The sequence below is a fragment of the Coregonus lavaretus genome (assembly GCF_964263955.1).
Source record: "Coregonus lavaretus genome assembly, chromosome: 10".
Classification (NCBI taxonomy): Eukaryota; Metazoa; Chordata; class Actinopteri; order Salmoniformes; family Salmonidae; genus Coregonus; species Coregonus lavaretus.
In genome coordinates this window covers 48,218,225-48,237,927 of record NC_139997.1, presented here as the reverse complement: position 1 = coordinate 48,237,927, position 19,703 = coordinate 48,218,225, and the positions used below count along the sequence as shown (strand labels likewise).

The following is a 19,703-nucleotide window of genomic DNA, read 5'->3' as shown; positions in this document are numbered from 1 at the left end:
ACTTTGTGACTGTGGTAACTCGTGACGACCTGGTTTTATTTGTACAGCAGAACTTGCGTACAAGCAGAATTTGCGTACAGTCCTGTGGCTGGCTACACTACCGTTACAGCGAGGTACAGAAGAATGGAAAACTCGCTAAGACCACGAAAAGGTCTTCAGGTTTGCTATTTGTCTTTAATACATGTTGAAACATTTCATGTTCTGCAGTCAAACTCGGATATGGTAGGCTCAATAATGTAAGCTATTTATAGTGGTTCTCGGCTTGGCTGTGTAGTTAGCTAGGCTATTTCGGTGTTCATATCCCGTTTCAGATCCTGTTTACCTAGCTAACTTTACACAGCTAGCTACCTAGCTAGGCCCAAGTCAAAAATATGCATTCAGTCTCCTCTATTATAAAACCAAAATATAATGCTTATTTGGAATGAGTAGTTAATAACGTTATGTCTCTGTTCTGTAGATAACTTGAACCCTATGTACCATACCAGTGGATGACAGATCTCTGTGAGGTAGGGATGGAGGACCTGTGGAGTATAGCGACTTTGTTGCTGCAGGTGTGGTTCTCCGTGATGGTTGGGCTCATCATGATACCTGCTATGTTTGGCCTCTCCCTGGGGGTCACTTCGGTCTACATTCAGATTCTGGTCAAGATACTGGAGGTAACTGTGCTGGAAGTTCTGGAAGAGCTCAAATTCTGGAATTCTGGAATAGCTCACTATTTCTTATTTTATTCTGAAACATTTTATTTAAGCATAACCTCGTATAGCATCTAATAAAGAACTATGTTATTCTGTTTGCGAACAGATGATTTATGTAAAGCAAAATCGTTTTTATATAAATGCATTAATCGGATACAATTCAGGCTGCTGCAGGCTATATTCACTACTATATGTAGGATTTTGTGCTGTGGTTGCTGTATTCATGTTGCCCCCTGACCCCTTAGAACAGACAGACATAGTTCATGTCCAATGTGGGGCACGCCAGGCAGTTGGGCAAGTGCAGTATGTAGAAAGCATTGTGTGCGAGGTCAACTGAAAATATCTCTGTTCTATGGGCAGTGGGCCACCCTGCGGATCCAGAGAGGACACAGGGATCGACCCACTCTGCCAGTGCCTGCTCCGCTACCCAATGGTGAGTGACTTTAAACTCAATACCCATCAATGAGTGAGTTCATGCTGAGGTCTGGAGGGACCCTGTCTGTGTAACTTATTATGGATGACTATCAAACTGTAGCATAATCTTTATTTTCTTCATTAACTTTTGTTCCAAGCAATTATTTTCTATGGTTCCTTCACTATGATCAATGTCACCATTTTTGCCCCTAACTGAAATGTGAATAAGCTGTGATAACTATTAGGCTAATTACACAGTAATAAGGTAATTGCACATCCAGTAAGTTGAGCTGGGTTCTGATGGTCTATAGGATCAATATTTGAATTCAGTAGAACTGAATTTCCAACATCCCATTGGCATGTGGAGTCCTTGGTTCTGCTCTTAGACTATAGTGTTCTGTAGTATGAGGAATTGAATTCAGCTCTATCTGGAAGGAGTAGAGTAGACCCTGCACATGTGACTGTGTGTCAGTGTGGTGGCTTATGATTGGTCAGCTCAGCTGATGTGGGGGTGCGGAGTGATCATCACGAGCTTCTATACCCACAAAGTCATAAATAAAGTCTGCACATTTCTACAATTTATCTTCTTAAAAATATATTTTAAAAGTAACCATAACCCTAACCTTAACCACACCGCTAACCTTACGCCTAACCCAAACAAATGTAGCCAAGTTTGACTTTGTGGCTGTGGAATCTGACTTTTGGGATATGGAAGCTAGTGGATACCGTGCGGAGTGGAGCAGCCTTGTCCCACTCTGATGATGCAATAGAGGATTGCATAACTTCAGGCAGAAAACTGACTATGTGTGTAGCTTAACCCTCAACCCATGCTGTGAAATACTGTATGCCCCCTTCATCTGCTCTTCCTGGAAATATACTGTACAATGTTTGAAAGATGTCACGTCACCATCTCCAGGGGAGCTATGTTGAGTTAAATTTGACACTTATTAGACATGTATATCACATTCTATTTTGAACTGCCTTGAAGATTCCAAAAGATTGGCTTTATACTGGGGACTTTTTGTGGTGTCTCTATAAGTTGTCTATCTGTAATCCTACCCTATGCTGTTGAATTAACACTCAATCATCTTTTGATCACAGAAACATTGGTATTCTAAATCAAGCGTGACAGGAAACTTAAAAAAGGACAGAGTTTTTTTTTGTATGGAAGGACAAAAAGTCAATGCAATGTTGTGCAATAAGATTGAGCAAATCATTCAGCAGCAGAGATTACAAAACCCACCATGTTTTCTCCTTTCGTTTAAAACCCTTCTGTGAAAATAATACTAAAGTGTATATAACTGTATAATCATGACACAAGCAAATTGTTAACCAGTAAGTTATTAGAAAAGTCTTCCGTGTTTTACTGGAGCAGGGTAAAATACAGTACATCAGTGCTGAGTACAGCGAAAAGGAATGCGAGCTCTGTACTCTCAGACGTACCTGGTACTGATGGGCTATGCCACAACAGTCCTCCCATCGCATTCCTCATCGGCTTTACCTTCTCTGGGATCTCTTTATACCAAGAGAGGAAGAGCATAGATAGATACAGTGCCTCAATTAGTAGGTGTATATTTTACTCTTTACATACAATCCTTCCTATACATCCCCCACTCTACAGGCTAATCCATCATATTTAATGTCCTACATCTGAAAATCTCTGACTATGACTAAACCTACAGGTACAAAGTCATGCTACCCATTCAGAGATGTATCTGTGCTGTTCCTCTCATCTCTTCCCAGGACTCATCCAGAGGGAGGGTGGCTCTATGGAACAGGAGATGGGGGAGCTGCGTCGGTATCGTACCCAGTCCATATCCAGGGGAGACTTTGCGCTGAGCGACTCATTCTACTTCTACAGAAAGGGCCTGGAGAGCATCGTGGACGACCAGGTGACTCAGCGCTTCTCCTCTGAGGAGCTGGTCTCCTGGAACCTGCTGACCCGCACCAACCACAACTTTCACTACATCAGCCTGCGCCTCACCGTCATCTGGGGCCTGGGCGTGATCATACGTTACTGTGTCCTTTTCCCTCTCAGGTGGGTCTGACAACATCCCCCCCTTAACTCTATCCATCTCAGACCAATCAATTAATAATTAAATTAATATGCCATTTAGCAGACGCTTTTATCCAAAGCGACTTACAGTCATGCGTGCATACATTTTTGTGTATGGGTGGTCCTGGGGATCGAACCCACTACCTTGGCGTTACAAGCGCCGTGCTCTACCAGCTGAGCTACAGAGGACCACAATCAACAGTTTGTTCAGTTCAGTTTCTGTCAACTGATTTATTGGAGTGCAATTATTACTAATATTATTATTATTATTATTATTAGACACGATTTGAATGTATATATATATACACTGCTCAAAAAAATAAAGGGAACACTTAAACAACACAATGTAACTCCAAGTAAATCACACTTCTGTGAAATCAAACTGTCCGCTTAGGAAACAACACTGATTGACAATACATTTCACATGCTGTTGTGCAAATGGAATAGACAACAGGTGGAAATTATAGGCAATTAGCAAGACACCCCCAATAAAGGACTGGTTTTGCAGGTGGTGACCACAGACCACTTCTCAGTTCCTATGCTTCCTGGCTGATGTTTTGGTCACTTTTGAATGCTGGCGGTGCTTTCACTCTAGTGGTAGCATGAGACGGAGTCTACAACCCACACAAGTGACTCAGGTAGTGCAGCTCATCCAGGATGGCACATCAATGCGAGCTGTGGCAAGAAGGTTTGCTGTGTCTGTCAGCGTAGTGTCCAGAGCATGGAGGCGCTACCAGGAGACAGGCCAGTACATCAGGAGACGTGGAGGAGGCCGTAGGAGGGCAACAACCCAGCAGCAGGACTGCTACCTCTGCCTTTGTGCAAGGAGGAGCAGGAGGAGCACTGCCAGAGCCCTGCAAAATGACCTCCAGCAGGCCACAAATGTGCATGTGTCTGCTCAAACGGTCAGAAACAGACTCCATGAGGGTGGTATGAGGGCCCGATGTCCACAGGTGGGGGTTGTGCTTACAGCCCAACACCGTGCAGGACGTTTGGCATTTGCCAGAGAACACCAAGATTGGCAAATTCGCCACTGGTGTCCTGTGCTCTTCACAGATGAAAGCAGGTTCACACTGAGCACGTGACAGACGTGACAGAGTCTGGAGATGCCGTGGAGAACACTCTGCTGCCTTCAACATCCTCCAGCATGACCGGTTTGGCGGTGGGTCAGTCATGGTGTGGGGTGGCATTTCTTTGGGGGCCGCACAGCCCTCCATGTGCTCGCCAGAGGTAGCCTGACTGCCATTAGGTACCGAGATGAGATCCTCAGACCCCTTGTGAGACCATATGCTGGTGCGGTTGGCCCTGAGTTCCTCCTAATGCAAGACAATGCTAGACCTCATGTGGCTGGAGTGTGTCAGCAGTTCCTGCAAGAGGAAGGCATTGATGCTATGGACTGGCCCACCCGTTTCCCAGACCTGAATCCAATTGAGCACATCTGGGACATCATGTCTCGCTCCATCCACCAACGCCACGTTGCACCACAGACTGTCCAGGAGTTGGCGGATGCTTTAGTCCAGGTCTGGGAGGAGATCCCTCAGGAGACCATCCGCCACCTCATCAGGAGCATGCACAGGCGTTGTAGGGAGGTTATACAGGCACGTGGAGGCCACACACACTACTGAGCCTCATTTTGACTTGTTTTAAGGACATTACATCAAAGTTGGATCAGCCTGTAGTGTGGTTTTCCACTTTAATTTTGAGGGTGACTCCAAATCCAGACCTCCATGGGTTGATACATTTGATTTCCATTGATAATTTTTGTGTGATTTTGGTGTGATTTTGTTGTCAGCACATTCAACTATGTAAAGAAAAAAGTATTTAATAAGATTATGTCATTCATTCAGATCTAGGATGTGTTATTTTAGTGTTCCCTTTATTTTTTTGAGCAGTGTATATATCTTTTTTACATTTGTTTTGATCTTATTTTCAGGATAACCCTGGCAATCATAGGGTTGAGCTGGCTGGTGATCGGGACAACTTTGGTGGGGTTTCTACCTAACAGGAGGTAACAACGATGTACACAATGTTTTAGAACTTTCATAAACTGTGGTGATAGGAAGATTGATAGGAACATTGAATGTTCCTATCTCTTATAACAGCTAGCTAGCTCGAGAGTTGATATACGGCTTGAGAGAATAGAATGTCCCTGGCTGTTACCGTACATTGCTCTTGTGTTCTAGAGTGAAGAACTGGCTCAGTGAGTTAGTCCATCTGATGTGCTACAGGATCTGTGCCAGAGGCCTCTCTGCCACCATCCAATACCACAACAAGTTAGTATACAGCCAAAACTAACTAAAATAAACATTTAGGAAGTAATATTAGTATCAACATTTTCAATGTCATGATGTCATTGAAATAAATACTTATTTTTTACAGAAAGAATAAACCACAAAAAGGAGGGATATGCGTAGCGAACCACACCTCGCCTATTGACATTGTCATTTTGGCCAATGATGGATGCTACGCTATGGTGGGTAACATGAACATGGCGGTGTCAACATATGACTGAAATTTGATATCGTATCCATCACTTTTGGTTCTCTGCAGACTGGAGTTGTCATGCTCACTGTGTCCGGATTTATTCCCAGGTGGGTCAAAGTCACAGTGGGCTGATGGGGGTCATCCAGAGGTCAATGGTGAGGTCCTGCCCCCATGTATGGTTCGAGAGGTCGGAGATGAGAGACCGACATGCTGTTACCAGTAGGTGAGACGGCAAGTAAATGGGAAAAGACAGCAGGAGATGCATTTAGTATGTCTTTTTCAGTTGTCTTCTGTAAAGTGAATGAATCGCTTGCCAATGTCGATTTATTGCTTGTGTAATGATATACATTGCCATTGCTGCCACTCAATCATCTCATACATTGTATTGTTTTCATCGTGATTAGTGTTGTCCTGGTTATTGATCTCCCTCCCTCCATCCTCTCCTAGATTGAGTGCTCATGTTGCAGCGAAGAGCAATCTACCCATTTTGATTTTCCCAGAGGGTAAGTCTCTATACTAGGACTTTATTGTAGTCTATATACTAGGACTTTAGTATAGTCTTCATACTAGGACTTTATTGTAATGTCTATACTAGGACTTTATTGTAGTCTTTATACTAGGACTTTATTGTAGTCTTCATACTAGGACTTTATTGTAATGTCTATACTAGGACTTTATTGTAGTCTTTATACTAGGACTTTATTGTAGTCTTTATACTAGGACTTTATTGTAGTCTTTATACTAGGACTTTATTGTAGTCTATATACTATGACTTTATTGTAGTCTTTATATTTTATTGTAGTCTTTATACTAGGACTTTATTGTAGTCTAGATACTAGGACTTTATTGTAGTCTAGATACTAGGACTTTATTGTAGTCTTTATACTAGGACTTTATTGTAGTCTATATACTATGACTTTATTGTAGTCTTTATATTTTATTGTAGTCTTTATACTAGGACTTTATTGTAGTCTATATACTATGACTTTATTGTAGTCTTTATATTTTATTGTAGTCTTTATACTTTATTGTAGTCTAGATACTAGGACTTTATTGTAGTCTAGATACTAGGACTTTATTGTAGTCTATAGACTAGGACTTTATTGTAGTCTTTATACTAGTTGTCTCATCCACCTTCAACTGCTGTCTGGAAGGTGTGGTTGGGGTCAATTCCAGTCAATCCATAAAGTAAACTCATATCCAATTATTATTATTAATTTTTAAATGCAATCTACTTCCTGAATTGACAAAGTTGAAATGGAATTGACTCCAACGCTCCTGGAAGTTTGTGGTTGTGGTTGTCTCATTACCTTTTTATCTCCTCCTGCAGGAACCTGCATCAACAACACATCGGTCATGATGTTCAAGAAGGGAAGCTTTGAGATTGGAGGGACAATATACCCAGTTGCAATCAAGGTACTCGCTGCAGTCTTCAGTAAATTGTCCATTGTCTGAATCTCTGAAATGCCTCTCTTGTGTTCTAACCCGGGCTCTGTCATCAATCAGCAGTTACTATATGACAGTAAAGATTGTTACATATTGACCTTCACTTGTTACATGTTGACTTTGTCGGCTATTGTTTTATATCATTTTCATGTAAATGCCTTTTGATCAGTGGAGGCTGCTGAGGGGAGAACGGCTCATAATAATGTCCGGAACGGAGCAAATGGAATGGCATCAAACACCTGGAAACCATTCCACTGATTCCGCTCCAGTCATTACCACGAGCCCATTCTCCCCAATTAAGGTGTCACCAACCTCCTGTGCTTTTGATTAATATTAGTTTGGATGTCCTTTCTCCTTCCCTGTTAGTATGACCCTCGTTTTGGAGATGCCTTCTGGAACAGTGCCAAGTACAACATGGTGAGCTACCTGCTGAGAATGATGACCAGCTGGGCCATCGTGGTCAACGTGTGGTACCTGCCCCCAATGACCAGACAGGTAGATTGTCACACTCTATATACTGTATTACTGCTACTTCCTCCCATGACCAACAGGTTGGACCTTATGTTGTGTTTTATTCACAAACCTTTATAGAGTACACACTCCTCTTACCCCAGGACCATAGACATACATAAGACTCCTCTCTATATATGTTTTTTTATCATATCTTTCTTCATTGCCACTTTGGATAGGAAGGGGAAGATGCTACCCAGTTTGCCAACAGAGTGAAGTCTGCTATCGCACATCAGGGAGGGCTATTGGACATGGCATGGTAAGGAAACCCTCAGTAAACTTTATTCTCACTAAAGATCCCTTAAAACATGTCATTCTATCATAATAGAGTTCTGGGATCAAAAGAAAATGTGCTGTGAACCATACTGTACTATAATAATGTGTTACAAGTAGGCTGTACTTGGCAGCTAAAATCTGAATTGCAGTACACAGCACATAGAAGTAAACATATCTCGAGGTGCTTAAAAAGCAAAACAAACAGCAACAAAAAATGTGAATGACATGAGTATATGTCTGGACTACAAAGTTCTGAGTAGGCTACTTCAAAGTTCTGAGTAGCCTACTTCAAAGTTCTGGGTAAGCTACTTCAAGGTTCTGAGTAGGCTACTTCAAACCTCCAACAGATGGAGCGGCAGTCAATAGCACAAGGCTTGAACAGAGGGAGGTGCAGGGGGTCAACAGGGAGAGCTGAGCAACCAGATCAGGTCGTCCGGGGGCAGGTACCTCAAGCTGGGTGTCTCGCCGTCCGCGTCTTCTCCGTGCGGTAGGACACTTGTAGAATGAGATCGATGCCGTTGGTCCCCATTCACTCAGGATACAGTACACTCATAACTTTGGAGGAATGCTCTTGAGCGATGAATTTCTCACTGCCAACTCGCCACTGCATTGTAGGCCCCCTCTTGGATCAAGGAGACCGTAGAAACATCCCAATGTAGGCTGATTAATTCAAATCAAAATAGCTAGCTAGCTAGCATTGTTAGCTAGCCATCTTGAAAAGCTGTTTTACCATTCATTCTCGGGCAGGAAACAAAAATTATGTAATCCAGACTAAATCTATACTAGTTTGGCTATTCAAAAAACATGAAATATTTAGAAAATATACAGGAGCTCTCTGCCTAGGCTGCCAAAAGGGCGCCATGGCAACTGTAGAACATGTCTGTCTCTCTCTCTACAGGGATGGGAGCTTGAAGAGAGACAAGGTGAAAGAAGAATTTAAAGAGCAGCAACAGAAGATGTACAGCAGTATGGTTGTGGGAAAGAAAGGTAGAAACTCACAAGAGCCTCACACAGCGAGCACCAGGAGACAATGCCATTGGAATTAACACTGTGGACAATCTCTGACAGTGGGCGATAACTTCAAAGTATTTTACATACTACAACGCATACGGACTGGATTTATTCCAAATCATTGGCCTTTGTTATTGAATACATATTCATTATAATTGTGTTGTATCAGACTCTGATACGCAACATATAGTGTATCAGTTTTTAATGCATGAAATGCCTTTTTTTAAATACTTGTTTTATAGAAACATAAACATTTCAAACTTAACTACAAGTAGTACTAATCTGTATGATACTAAATTATCTCTGATAATGTTACAGTAATGCTACGTTTTCGGATTGCACTCTAACTAAACTCACCATTATTCAAGAATGTGTTTACATTGACCCAGAGTTTGTACTGGTATTAGTATTAATTTGTGCAATTTTCCTTCTTATGTTACATTATGCTCCCTACAATACAACCCCTTACCCTAAATTGCCCCCTACAATATACACTGAGTGTACAAAACATTAAGGACACCTGCTCTTTCCATGACATAGACTGACCAGGTGAATCCAGGTGAAAGCTATGATCCCTTATTGATGTCACCAGTTAAATCTCAACTCAATATTAGGAAGGTGCCTTTAATGTTTTGTACACTCGGTATATACTGTACACTCATGGTCATGTTTGGAGGTGCTTTGATCAAAGTCCAAAACAAATGCAAACATTCCAAGTGTTCACAATTTCTTTCTTCTAAGACTGGGGGTTTATTGTTGCTTACTTAAAAGCTTAAATGTTATGAAATCTACATTTTGGCCTGGTCCAGAAACAACCACTTGCCCTGGCCTAACCCTTAGCCACTTATGCAGATCTGAGAGGGTAGATGTATAGGTAAAAATAATATGGAAATGCCTATTTGACATTTACAAGTTAGTCATTTAGAAGATGCTCTTATCCAGAGTGACTTACAGGAGCAGTTAAGGTTAAGTGCCTTGCTCAAGGGCATATCGACAGATTTTTCACACATTTGGCTCGGTTACTGACCCAAAGCGTTTAACAACTATGCTACCTGCCGCCTATAGAGGCTAATTAGAGGTTGTCTCTGATCTACACTGAACAAAAATATAAACGCAACATGTAAAGTGTTGATACCATGATTCATTAGCTGAAATAAAAGATCCCAGAAATGTTCCATACACACGTTAAGCTTATTTCTCTCAAATTTTGTGCACATATTTGTTTACATTCCTGTTAGTGAGAATTTCTCCTTTGCCAAGATAATCCATCCACCTGACAGTTGTGGCATATAAAAAAGCTGATTAAACAGCAGTATCATTACACAGGTGCACCTTGTGCTGGGGACAATAAAAGGCCACTCTAAAATGTGCAGTTTTGTCACCCAACAGAATGCCACAGATGTATCAAGTTTTGAGGGAGCGTGCAATTGGCACCCTGACTGCAGGAATGTCCACCAGAGCTGTTGCCAGAGAATTTGTTAATCTTTCTACCATAAGCCGCCTCCAACGTCGTTTTAGAGAATTCGGCAGTACGTCCAACCGGCCTCACAACCGCAGACCATGTGTATGGCGACGTGTGGGCAAGCGGTTTGCTGATGTCAACGTTGTGAACAGAGTGCCCCATGGTGGCGGTGGGGTTATGGTATGGGTAGGCATAATCTACGGACAATGAACACAATTGCATTTTATCGATGGCAATTTGAATGCACAGTGATACCGTGACAAGATCCTGAGGCCAATTGTCGTGCCATTCATCCGCCGCCATCACTTCATGTTTCAGCATTGTAATGCACAGCCCCATGTCGCAAGGATCTGTTCACAATTCCTGGAAGCTGAAAATGTCCCTGTTCTTCCATGGCCTGCATACTCACCAGACATGTCACCCATTGAGCATGTTTGGGAAGCACTGGATCGACGTGCATGACAGCGTGTTCCAGTTCCCGCCAATAGCCAGCAACTTCGCACAGCCATTGAAGAGGAGTGGGACAACATTCCACAGGACACTATCAACAACCTGATCAACTCTATGCAAAGGAGATGTGTCGTGCTGCATGAGGCAAATGGTGGTCACACTGGTTTTCTGATCCACACCCCTACTTTTTTTTAAAGGTATCTGTGACCAACAGATGCATATCTATATTTCTCAGTCACGTGAAATCCATAGATTAGGGTCTAATGAATTTATTTAAATTGACTGATTTCGTTATATGAACTGTAACTCAGTAAAAAAATTGAAATTGTTGCATGTTGTGTTTATATTTCTGTTCAGTAGTTGTCAAATTCTGCTTGTACTGTCGTTTATGAAACACTAGGAGGCAGTGTTTGCAAACAAATAACAATCATGTCACCAACTTACTCGGTCAATGATCAGAAGGATCCATTCACACAAACAGATCTCACTACCTTGACTAAATATCAACACCTCATTTACAATCCAAAAGATTCAATATAAGAAAGAAAGATATGCTATTAAGTTTAATAGTATGGGGTGTGGGGATAATGTTAGACGGTGGCTGATTAAGACTGTATTTGGTATACCATAAAGCTTTGGTTTTACTCATACAAAACACAAAAAACAAATATTTAATTTATTTTCATTTATTTTATACAAATGTTATACAATGATGACTGATTACTAAATAAGCTGAGGTCTTGGTGTGTAAAAGTAATACATTCCTGTTCTGTTACTTTGTGAAAGGATGATGGGAATGATGGTTGACTGTGATAATATTACAAGCTTATTTTACTAATAGCCTGATACATATAACAATATGACACCTATCATCTAACCAGGTTCACTCTTTTGGGACAAGGTATCTTGTCTGTGAGAACCTGTATGTGCCCTGAGAGTGACATGGTGGGTTAGGTCCTCTGTAGCTCAGCTGGTAAAGCACGGCGCTTGTAACGCCAAGGTAGTGGGTTCGATCCCCGGGACCACCCATACACAAAAATTTATGCACGCATGACTGTAAGTCGCTTTGGATAAAAGCGTCTGCTAAATGGGATATTATATTATTATTATATTATAGGGAGGGGGGAAGAGAGTGAGTGAGGGGGTTGGATGATCCCAAATAAAAAGGCTGTACAGATAAGCGTGGGTAAGACATGTTTACTGTGCCGGTGCTTTAATAAAGAAAGCAGAGACTGTGAAATAGCCTGGAGTTATTCTTCCGCACACAGCGAGCTGGAGCCAGCTTAAATTTCACAGCCTCTCCTCCGTCGCAGACCCACACCGAGACCATCTCCCAGCACGGCTCAAGCACCCGGCTATAATAACAATCCCGCAACTTAAATTGCTTGAACAAAAATGTTTGTTCTCTTCTAACAGGATTGTGAATTATTAATCGGATCTAAAGCCTATTTTATAACCTGGTTGTTGAGGTGGGACTCTTGGCGAGTGATGCTCCACCACACCATTTACTGTGATGAATGTGTGTGCACATCTTTATATCGAATTTAATGTGATTCGGATAGATTTAGAAGGGACATCAAATAAAAAGCATGGGAGTGAACCCTGCAGGGCCTATATGACTGCAGACTCCATACAACTGCCCAGTATGTCTTAATATGTTGATTAGATTTTCTCCATTTCATTTTTACTTTGATGTGATCTAAACAAATGGAATGCAAGTACACTCAGTAAATATGAATAAATTGCCAAATTGAATCATTTCCCCCAGAGAATGTAGTTCATGGAGGACATTAAAGGCACCTTCCTTTTAAATCGAAGTTTGCCTGGAACTGAGCATCTTGACCAGTCAGGAGGTTAAATGACTCTGGCTCTGTCTAAGACCTGACATTAGTTAGAGCATAGTGTCTTTAAAAACATTGTTCTGCCATCCCTTCTGTGCTTCGAGTGGAACTCCTACGCTAATGTAGGGCTATGTTATGTTGAGGAACAATGTGACTCACAGAGAGAAATCAATATAGAGGCCCTGAGAGGAATATCTGGAAAGACTATTCATTCTAGACCCATGATGCACCTCGTTATTGCATTACATTCATCACAAACTCCCCCTTTGTGCATTTTGGGTTGAGTCAAAAGACAACAGTTGGGTACATGGATGGACAGAGTATTCTGATGAGCTGGAGTGTGTGTCCCTACCTCCAGCAGTCATCCGTCGCTTAAATCCCACTTCTTCAGACTGATTCTGACTGAGAGAGATCAGTAATTATTACAGTTTTTTCCAACTGCTTACACACAAAATCTTTTCATGTCACACGATTTTTGAAACTTCTCACTCAAAGTGCAAAACTACACACCAAATCTCCAAAACCATAAGCTATTTCTCAGCCTTTGACTCAGTTGTCAATTGCATAAAACACTTTTTTCAAAACACTACACACAATTCTCTACCTAAAACACAAAAATCTAACAGGAAGTGACTTGCTTTCCTTTTCCAAACACAACCAATCAAAATGCTACACTTATTCACCAGGTCAAACACACTCTCCTCGAATGTTCAAACACTAATTGCTTTACTGATCACTAACCAATCACTGCTTTACTGTAGTATAGGACTGTTTTGAACAATGGATGCCAACAATGGACAGAGCAAGAGGAGTAGGAGGGAGAGGCAGGGGACAACAACGAGGACAAATTCAAAGATGAAGAGTTGGAGGAGGAGGAGGAGGAGGAGGAGGAGGAGGAGGAGGAAGAGGAAGAGGACGAGGGCAAAGAAGAGAAGGAAGGAGAGCCATCTCTGATGAGATTAGGGCAACACTTGTTGATCATGTGATCAACCACGGTTTGACCATGAGAGAGGCTGGACTGAGAGTCCAGCCCAACTTGAGTCGATTTACAGTGGCGTCCATAATTCGAACCTTCAGAAATGAGAACAGGTATGCAACTATCTAATGACTATTTTAGCATTAGAGTAATGTACTGTAAAATACGTATGACTGCATAGTATTGCATAAACATTTGTAACTCTAAGCCATCCATGTACTGCACTGCATTGAATGAATGAGGTTGGTTATCATGCTGTACTACATTTTTGTGTACATTGTTTACAGTTCCTATGCTGAACACATACTGTGTTTGAATTCTGTACAGAGTGGAAAGGCAAAGACATCATGGAGGACGAGGACGTTTGTTTACAGATGTACAAGAGACTGCAATTATAAATATGGTTTTGGCCAACAATGCAATTAGGATTTGAGAGATAAGAGAGCATATCTTGAATAATGACACCATATTTAACAACATCAATGCTGTAAGCCTGTCGACCATACAACGCATCCTCCAATGGCACCAAGTGACGATGAAAAAACTTTACAAGGTGCCATTTGAGAGAATCTCTGACAGTCAAGAATCTGCGACATTACTTTGTAGAGGTATGTATGCAACACTACTTCCAGTACTTCAGACATACCATATTTACTCATCTGTATATCCTTTTGTCTGTTACAGAGAGTATTGGAGATGGATGCCCATGTACATTTATTTATGTGGATGAGGTTGGCTTTAACCTCACCAAAACCAGGCGCCGCGGAATAAATGTAATAGGACAGAGGGCAATTACCAATGTCCCTGGACAGCGTGGGGGTAATATAACTATGTGTGCTGCCATCACTCAAAACGGGGTCCTCCATCACAATGCCACACTGGGTCCGTACAACACCGGCCATAGGCTCACTGTTCTGGATGCAATTTACACAATGCTTGTCCCTGATCCATATCAGGAGCCTGCTAGATTTGTGGTTATATGGGACAATGTTAGTTTTCACCGGGCTGTTCTGGCCCAAAACTGGTTTGCCACCCATCCACAATTTGTAGTTTTGTACCTACCCCCATATTCACCTTTTCTAAATCCCATAGAGGAATTCTTTTCAGCCTGGCGCTGGAAAGTGTATGATTGCCAACCCTATGCCCGCGTGCCGCTTCTCCAGGCAATGGAGGACGCATGTGGGGACATAGAGGTTGCCTCTGTCCAAGGTTGGATACGCCATGCTAGGAGATACTTCCCTCGATGTTTGGCAAGAGAAAACGTATCTTGTGATGTGGACGAAGTATTGTGACCAGACCCAGCCCGGAGAAGAGATGAAGCGTAGCTTAGCACTGGTGACTGCCCCCCCCGCCCCCCCCCCCCCCGCCTACCAATTCCTGGACTGCCCCCCCCCCACGGACCCCACACACACTTTTGTGTTCTTTACTGTATTCTAAAGAATATACTTTTGGTTTACATATGTTTATGGTTTTGTTGTATGCTACTGTATACAACAGTAATGTTTGGCCTAATAAATATTTTCTGTTTCTACATTGCATTGGTGTTTACAGTGTACTTGTTACCCCTCTCAGCAGATTACTTTCACTGTAGAACATTGTATTGGAATGTATATATAAGCCTATGAAAGACCAAAGGGCTTTAGATTTAGAACAACAGTGTTTACATGGTATATCCAAAAATTTACTATTATGAAAGTAGTGTTTGCCATTTGATGCAAATGCTTCATTCTGACGTGTTTATGGCATTTTGAATGAAGTGTTACATTTTGAAGGAGATGTGAGGCATTTAGCATTTTGTGTGTGCAGTTTTGGGAATTGTGTGTAGAGTTTTGAAAAAAGGAGACATAGTTTTGAAAACGTGTGTAAGCAGTTGGAAAAAACTGTAATTGCTTATTGTGTGATTTGACTTCATTCTTCGTAAGAAAGAAGACGTAAAAGACAATGTATCCAATACCTGCTTTATTCCATCACGTACTTCATCAGACTGATAGTTATCAAATATGATATGTTTTGGGGAAAAGTCACTGTTTGTATTATTTTTGTTGCACGGCTCCAGCGAAAACCTGACTATAAAAAATAAAAATAAAAGAGGTTCCTGCTACAATTGGAATGAAGGATGTCTGTCAGTCTGACTGATAAATAATACAAGATGACAATCCTTCAATGTTGTGGACAGTGTGTCTGCTGTTCCCAGGCATGGCCCAGACTGGACCCTAGCTCCAGTCACAGAGTGAGCGTGATGCTGTGATATGTCGCATTATAGCCAGGACCAAATCAGGCTGAACACAGGTCAAAGCAAGCCTGTCACACACACACACGCAGACACAGACACAGATGCAGACACAGACACAGACAGACAGTATTACCAGGGTTTTTGGTTCTTAACAAACAGCACAAAACATAAAGTGTGAAAAAAAAACATCTTCAACAAAGTTTCAAGGATTTCCATCTCCAGTTGTTTTTAGTGTGTGGTGGCCAGGAGGGGGGGGGGGGGGGGGGGGGGGGGATATATGATTTGCATACACTAATGAAACAGGCTATAATTGGTCCACATTGATCTATTTGATTGAGCTGCAACGGAGTCTGAAGTTCTTCAAGTGGAGAGCTGATTGATTTGTGGTTAAATTCAAGATCATTTAGTTTGGGAAATAATTATGTTATTTTCTAGTTATCATCAGATGCTGAAAGGAAACTTTTTCACTAGATTGTATGGTTGACTTGAAGGAATGTTCCCTCATTTTCCCTCCACTATTTGCAAATCTGTTGGTGAAAATGGCATAAAGGAATATTATTTTGCATTAGATAACTTGTACATTTTAGTCATTTAGCAGACGCTCTTATCCAGAGCGACTTACTGTAGTGAGTGCATACATTTTCATACTTTATTCATACTGGGCCCCCGTGGGAATGGAACCCACAACCCTGGCGTTGCAAGAATCAACGGGGGGGGGGGGGGGGGGGGGGGGGGGGGGGGGGGGGGGGGGGGGTAAGGTATTTATTCTGTTATTGACAGAGTTGGAGCTGGGCTGGCAGAGGCTCCCTGCGTCCACCCCCTCCCTCTGATTGCTTTTGTTTCCAGGTCAGCTCCTATCTATTGCAGCAACTTTTCCAATTTCTTAGGACTTGTTATATGAGGATGAAAGATATGGCCAGTGGGTGCTGAAGGCAGACTGAGACCGCTCTCTGGAAATGTACATAAACCTATAACGAAACAATACCAAAGAAACAGATTCAACACCCCTCAGTTTCATGCTCACTGAGCAATGGAGATGATCTAATTTAAGAATGGGATTCAATGAAACTCACTGTGGTGCAAGTTCATAAAATAAATAATCTAATAAATGTCTGTCCATTAATATACAATTATCTTTAGCCTTGATGATTAATTGCATTAAACTTATGAAAGTGTGTTTTTGTACAAATCAAAGGGGGGGGGGGGGGGGGGATGATGGATGAGGAGGAAGGATATGATGAATGAAGAAAGCAACGGAACTAAATTGAAAGTGTACTCATCCATTCTCTCTTCCACAACTAATGATAAATTGAGCATGTCACATTGAACAATACATGTTCAGGTTTAAACATCATCTCCACAGAGCTGTAATGTGGACCGACGGCAAGGCAAGCAGGTAGCTCAGTCTGACGGAACTCTTCACACTTCTCAGATGGCTTTTCCATTGCAGGCAGGGCTTAGAGCGAGAGAAACGCTTGTTGGCTTTGATTTGCAGGGAATAATTCAGTGCCTTTGATGAACGACCGTGCTATGGAATACATGGATATACATATCCTTTGTGTACCTACAAGAGTCATGGCCTGTGGGAGACCAGTATTCAGAAGTAGATTTAGACCTGATTCAGGATCTGATCCTAAACTACATTTAATTCATGAACATGAACAATATGTATTCATATACAGGTAACTGCCAAAATAATAGAAACACTTGAGTAAATGAGGGAAACAAAGTATATTGAAATAGTAAATGAGGGAAACAAGGTATATTGAAAGAGTAAATGAGGGAAACAAAGTATATTGAAATAGTAAATGAGGGAAACAAGGTATATTGAAGTAGTAAATGAGGGAAACAAGGTATATTGAAATAGTAAATGAGGGAAACAAGGTATATTGAAATAGTAAATGAGGGAAACAAGGTAAATTGAAATAGTAAATTAGGGAAACAAAGTATATTGAAAGAGTAACTGAGGGAAACAAGGTATATTGAAATAGTAAATGAGGCAAACAAAGTATATTGAAATAGTAAATGAGGGAAACAAGGTATATTGAAAGAGTAAATGAGGGAAACAAAGTATATTGAAATAGTAAATGAGGGAAACAAGGTATATTGAAATAGTAAATGAGGGAAACAAGGTATATTGAAATAGTAAATGAGGGAAACAAGGTATATTGAAATAGTAAATGAGGGAAACAAGGTATATTGAAATAGTAAATTAGGGAAACAAAGTATATTGAAAGAGTAACTGAGGGAAACAAGGTATATTGAAATAGTAAATGAGGCAAACAAAGTATATTGAAATAGTAAATGAGGGAAACAAAGTATATTGAAATAGTAAATGAGGGAAACAAAGTATATTGAAAGAGTAAATGAGGGAAACAAAGTATATTGAAATAGTAAATGAGGGAAACAAGGTATATTGAAATAGTAAATGAGGGAAACAAGGTATATTGAAATAGTAAATGAGGGAAACAAGGTATATTGAAATAGTAAAGGAGGGAAACAAGGTATATTGAAATAGTAAATTAGGGAAACAAAGTATATTGAAATAGTAAATTAGGGAAACAAAGTATATTGAAAGAGTAACTGAGGGAAACAAGGTATATTGAAATAGTAAATGAGGCAAACAAAGTATATTGAAATAGTAAATGAGGGAAACAAAGTATAATGAAATAGTAAATGAGGGAAACAAAGTATATTGAAATAGTAAATGAGGGAAACAAAGTATATTGAAAGCAGGTGCTTCCACACAGGTGTGGTTCCTGAGTTAATTGCATCCCATCATGCTTATCATTTATAAAAATGCTGGGCAGGCCATTATTTTGTCTACCATGGCTAGGATGACAATGCCCCCATCCAAACCTCCCGCTTTGGACTGGATATGTCAATGTGTAGTTCATACATGCATCATCTATGAGCAAAATTACTGTCTTACCTCAATTAGCCACCAAGTCCCTAGTTTGAAAGCAACTGTTTTTCTGAAAGCTGTGCTGCGCCATTTTCCCTACATTTTCCCCCACATGAGCCAGCCCCCTAGCAATTTGAGTTCAACCAATGAGCTTCAGCCCCTCGCAATTTGAGTGACAGCTAGCAAGATGCAAATCATGCACTCACAGCAGAGTGAGAGAGTGAGCAATGACGTGCACATATCCGCAAATATGTGAAGTTGTATGCAATTTTCGGGGACGACTTTTGGCTCGTGAGCTCTTTCAGAACTACTGGCTATACAAAGGTACTGGAGTATCTCTTTAAGACACTTTATGTTGGCAGTTACCTGTATCTCTAATGTAAACAAGTAGCATATACTGTATACTTATTCACTTGATTTATGCAATTCCCATTTCTTGTGGAGATTTTGTATTTGTGCGTGTAACTTTCTCTTGCACAACCTTTTCACAGAAGTCTCAACCTTTCACTTTGTCCTCCCAAAAAAGTCTAAACACGTCAAAAGAATTGAGGGTGGCCATATTGTTTGCTTTGCTTTGTTAAAAAACGAACTAATTGACACACAGCCAAAGTTACAGATGATCAAATTCCTATTAAGATTGCATCTGGCTTGGCTCCAGGCGACAGCCTATATTGTAAATAATATTGCCATCTGTGAGATGGCGACAGCTGGGAAATTAAGAAGACACGACGAGGATGGAATTAATAGGGAGAAAATAAGGATGGTTTCTTGGGATCTCTAAAAACATGCAGTAATGCAACTTAAATTACATAATTTGTAGTAATTCATTTACAAATAAACACAATGTAATAACCACTAGCAGGATTACACATTGCTGCATAGTATGGATATCTCTGCTACAGATAACAAATGAACGAAAGCTATGTAAAGGGATAGTCCTCAAA

At 41.0% G+C, this 19,703-nt stretch overlaps 1 protein-coding gene across 4 annotated transcripts; it reads left to right on the top strand.

Annotated features, from left to right (window-relative positions):
• Positions 1–55: 55 nt before the first annotated feature.
• On the top strand, positions 56–11,134 carry LOC311136239 (glycerol-3-phosphate acyltransferase 3-like). 4 transcript variants are annotated; one of them, XM_084170369.1, is made up of 14 exons: positions 56–159; positions 458–656; positions 1,056–1,128; positions 2,853–3,147; positions 5,099–5,173; positions 5,349–5,438; positions 5,545–5,638; positions 5,757–5,872; positions 6,097–6,152; positions 6,980–7,065; positions 7,462–7,590; positions 7,785–7,864; positions 8,780–8,868; positions 10,282–11,134. In XM_084170369.1, the coding sequence occupies exons 2-14, from the start codon at positions 489–491 to the stop codon at positions 10,305–10,307; spliced, it is 1,377 nt and encodes a 458-aa protein (XP_084026495.1). In that variant the 5' UTR covers positions 56–159; positions 458–488; the 3' UTR covers positions 10,308–11,134. The 4 variants fall into 4 exon arrangements, with proteins under 4 accessions (XP_084026495.1, XP_084026494.1, XP_084026493.1 ...); XM_084170370.1 differs by having other exon boundaries at positions 60–151; XM_084170368.1 differs by lacking the exon at positions 10,282–11,134 and having other exon boundaries at positions 56–151; positions 8,780–10,071.
• Positions 11,135–19,703: the final 8,569 nt, after the last annotated feature.

Coding starts and splice junctions, on each gene's coding strand:
- LOC311136239 (XM_084170368.1), top strand. CDS start 489: ATGACAGATCTCTGTGAGGTAGGGATGGAGGACCTGTGGAGTATAGCG. Junction 5,639..5,756: donor ATGATGGATGCTACGCTATG/GTGGGTAACATG, acceptor ATTTATTCCCAG/GTGGGTCAAAGTCACAGTGG. Junction 5,873..6,096: donor CGACATGCTGTTACCAGTAG/GTGAGACGGCAA, acceptor ATCCTCTCCTAG/ATTGAGTGCTCATGTTGCAG.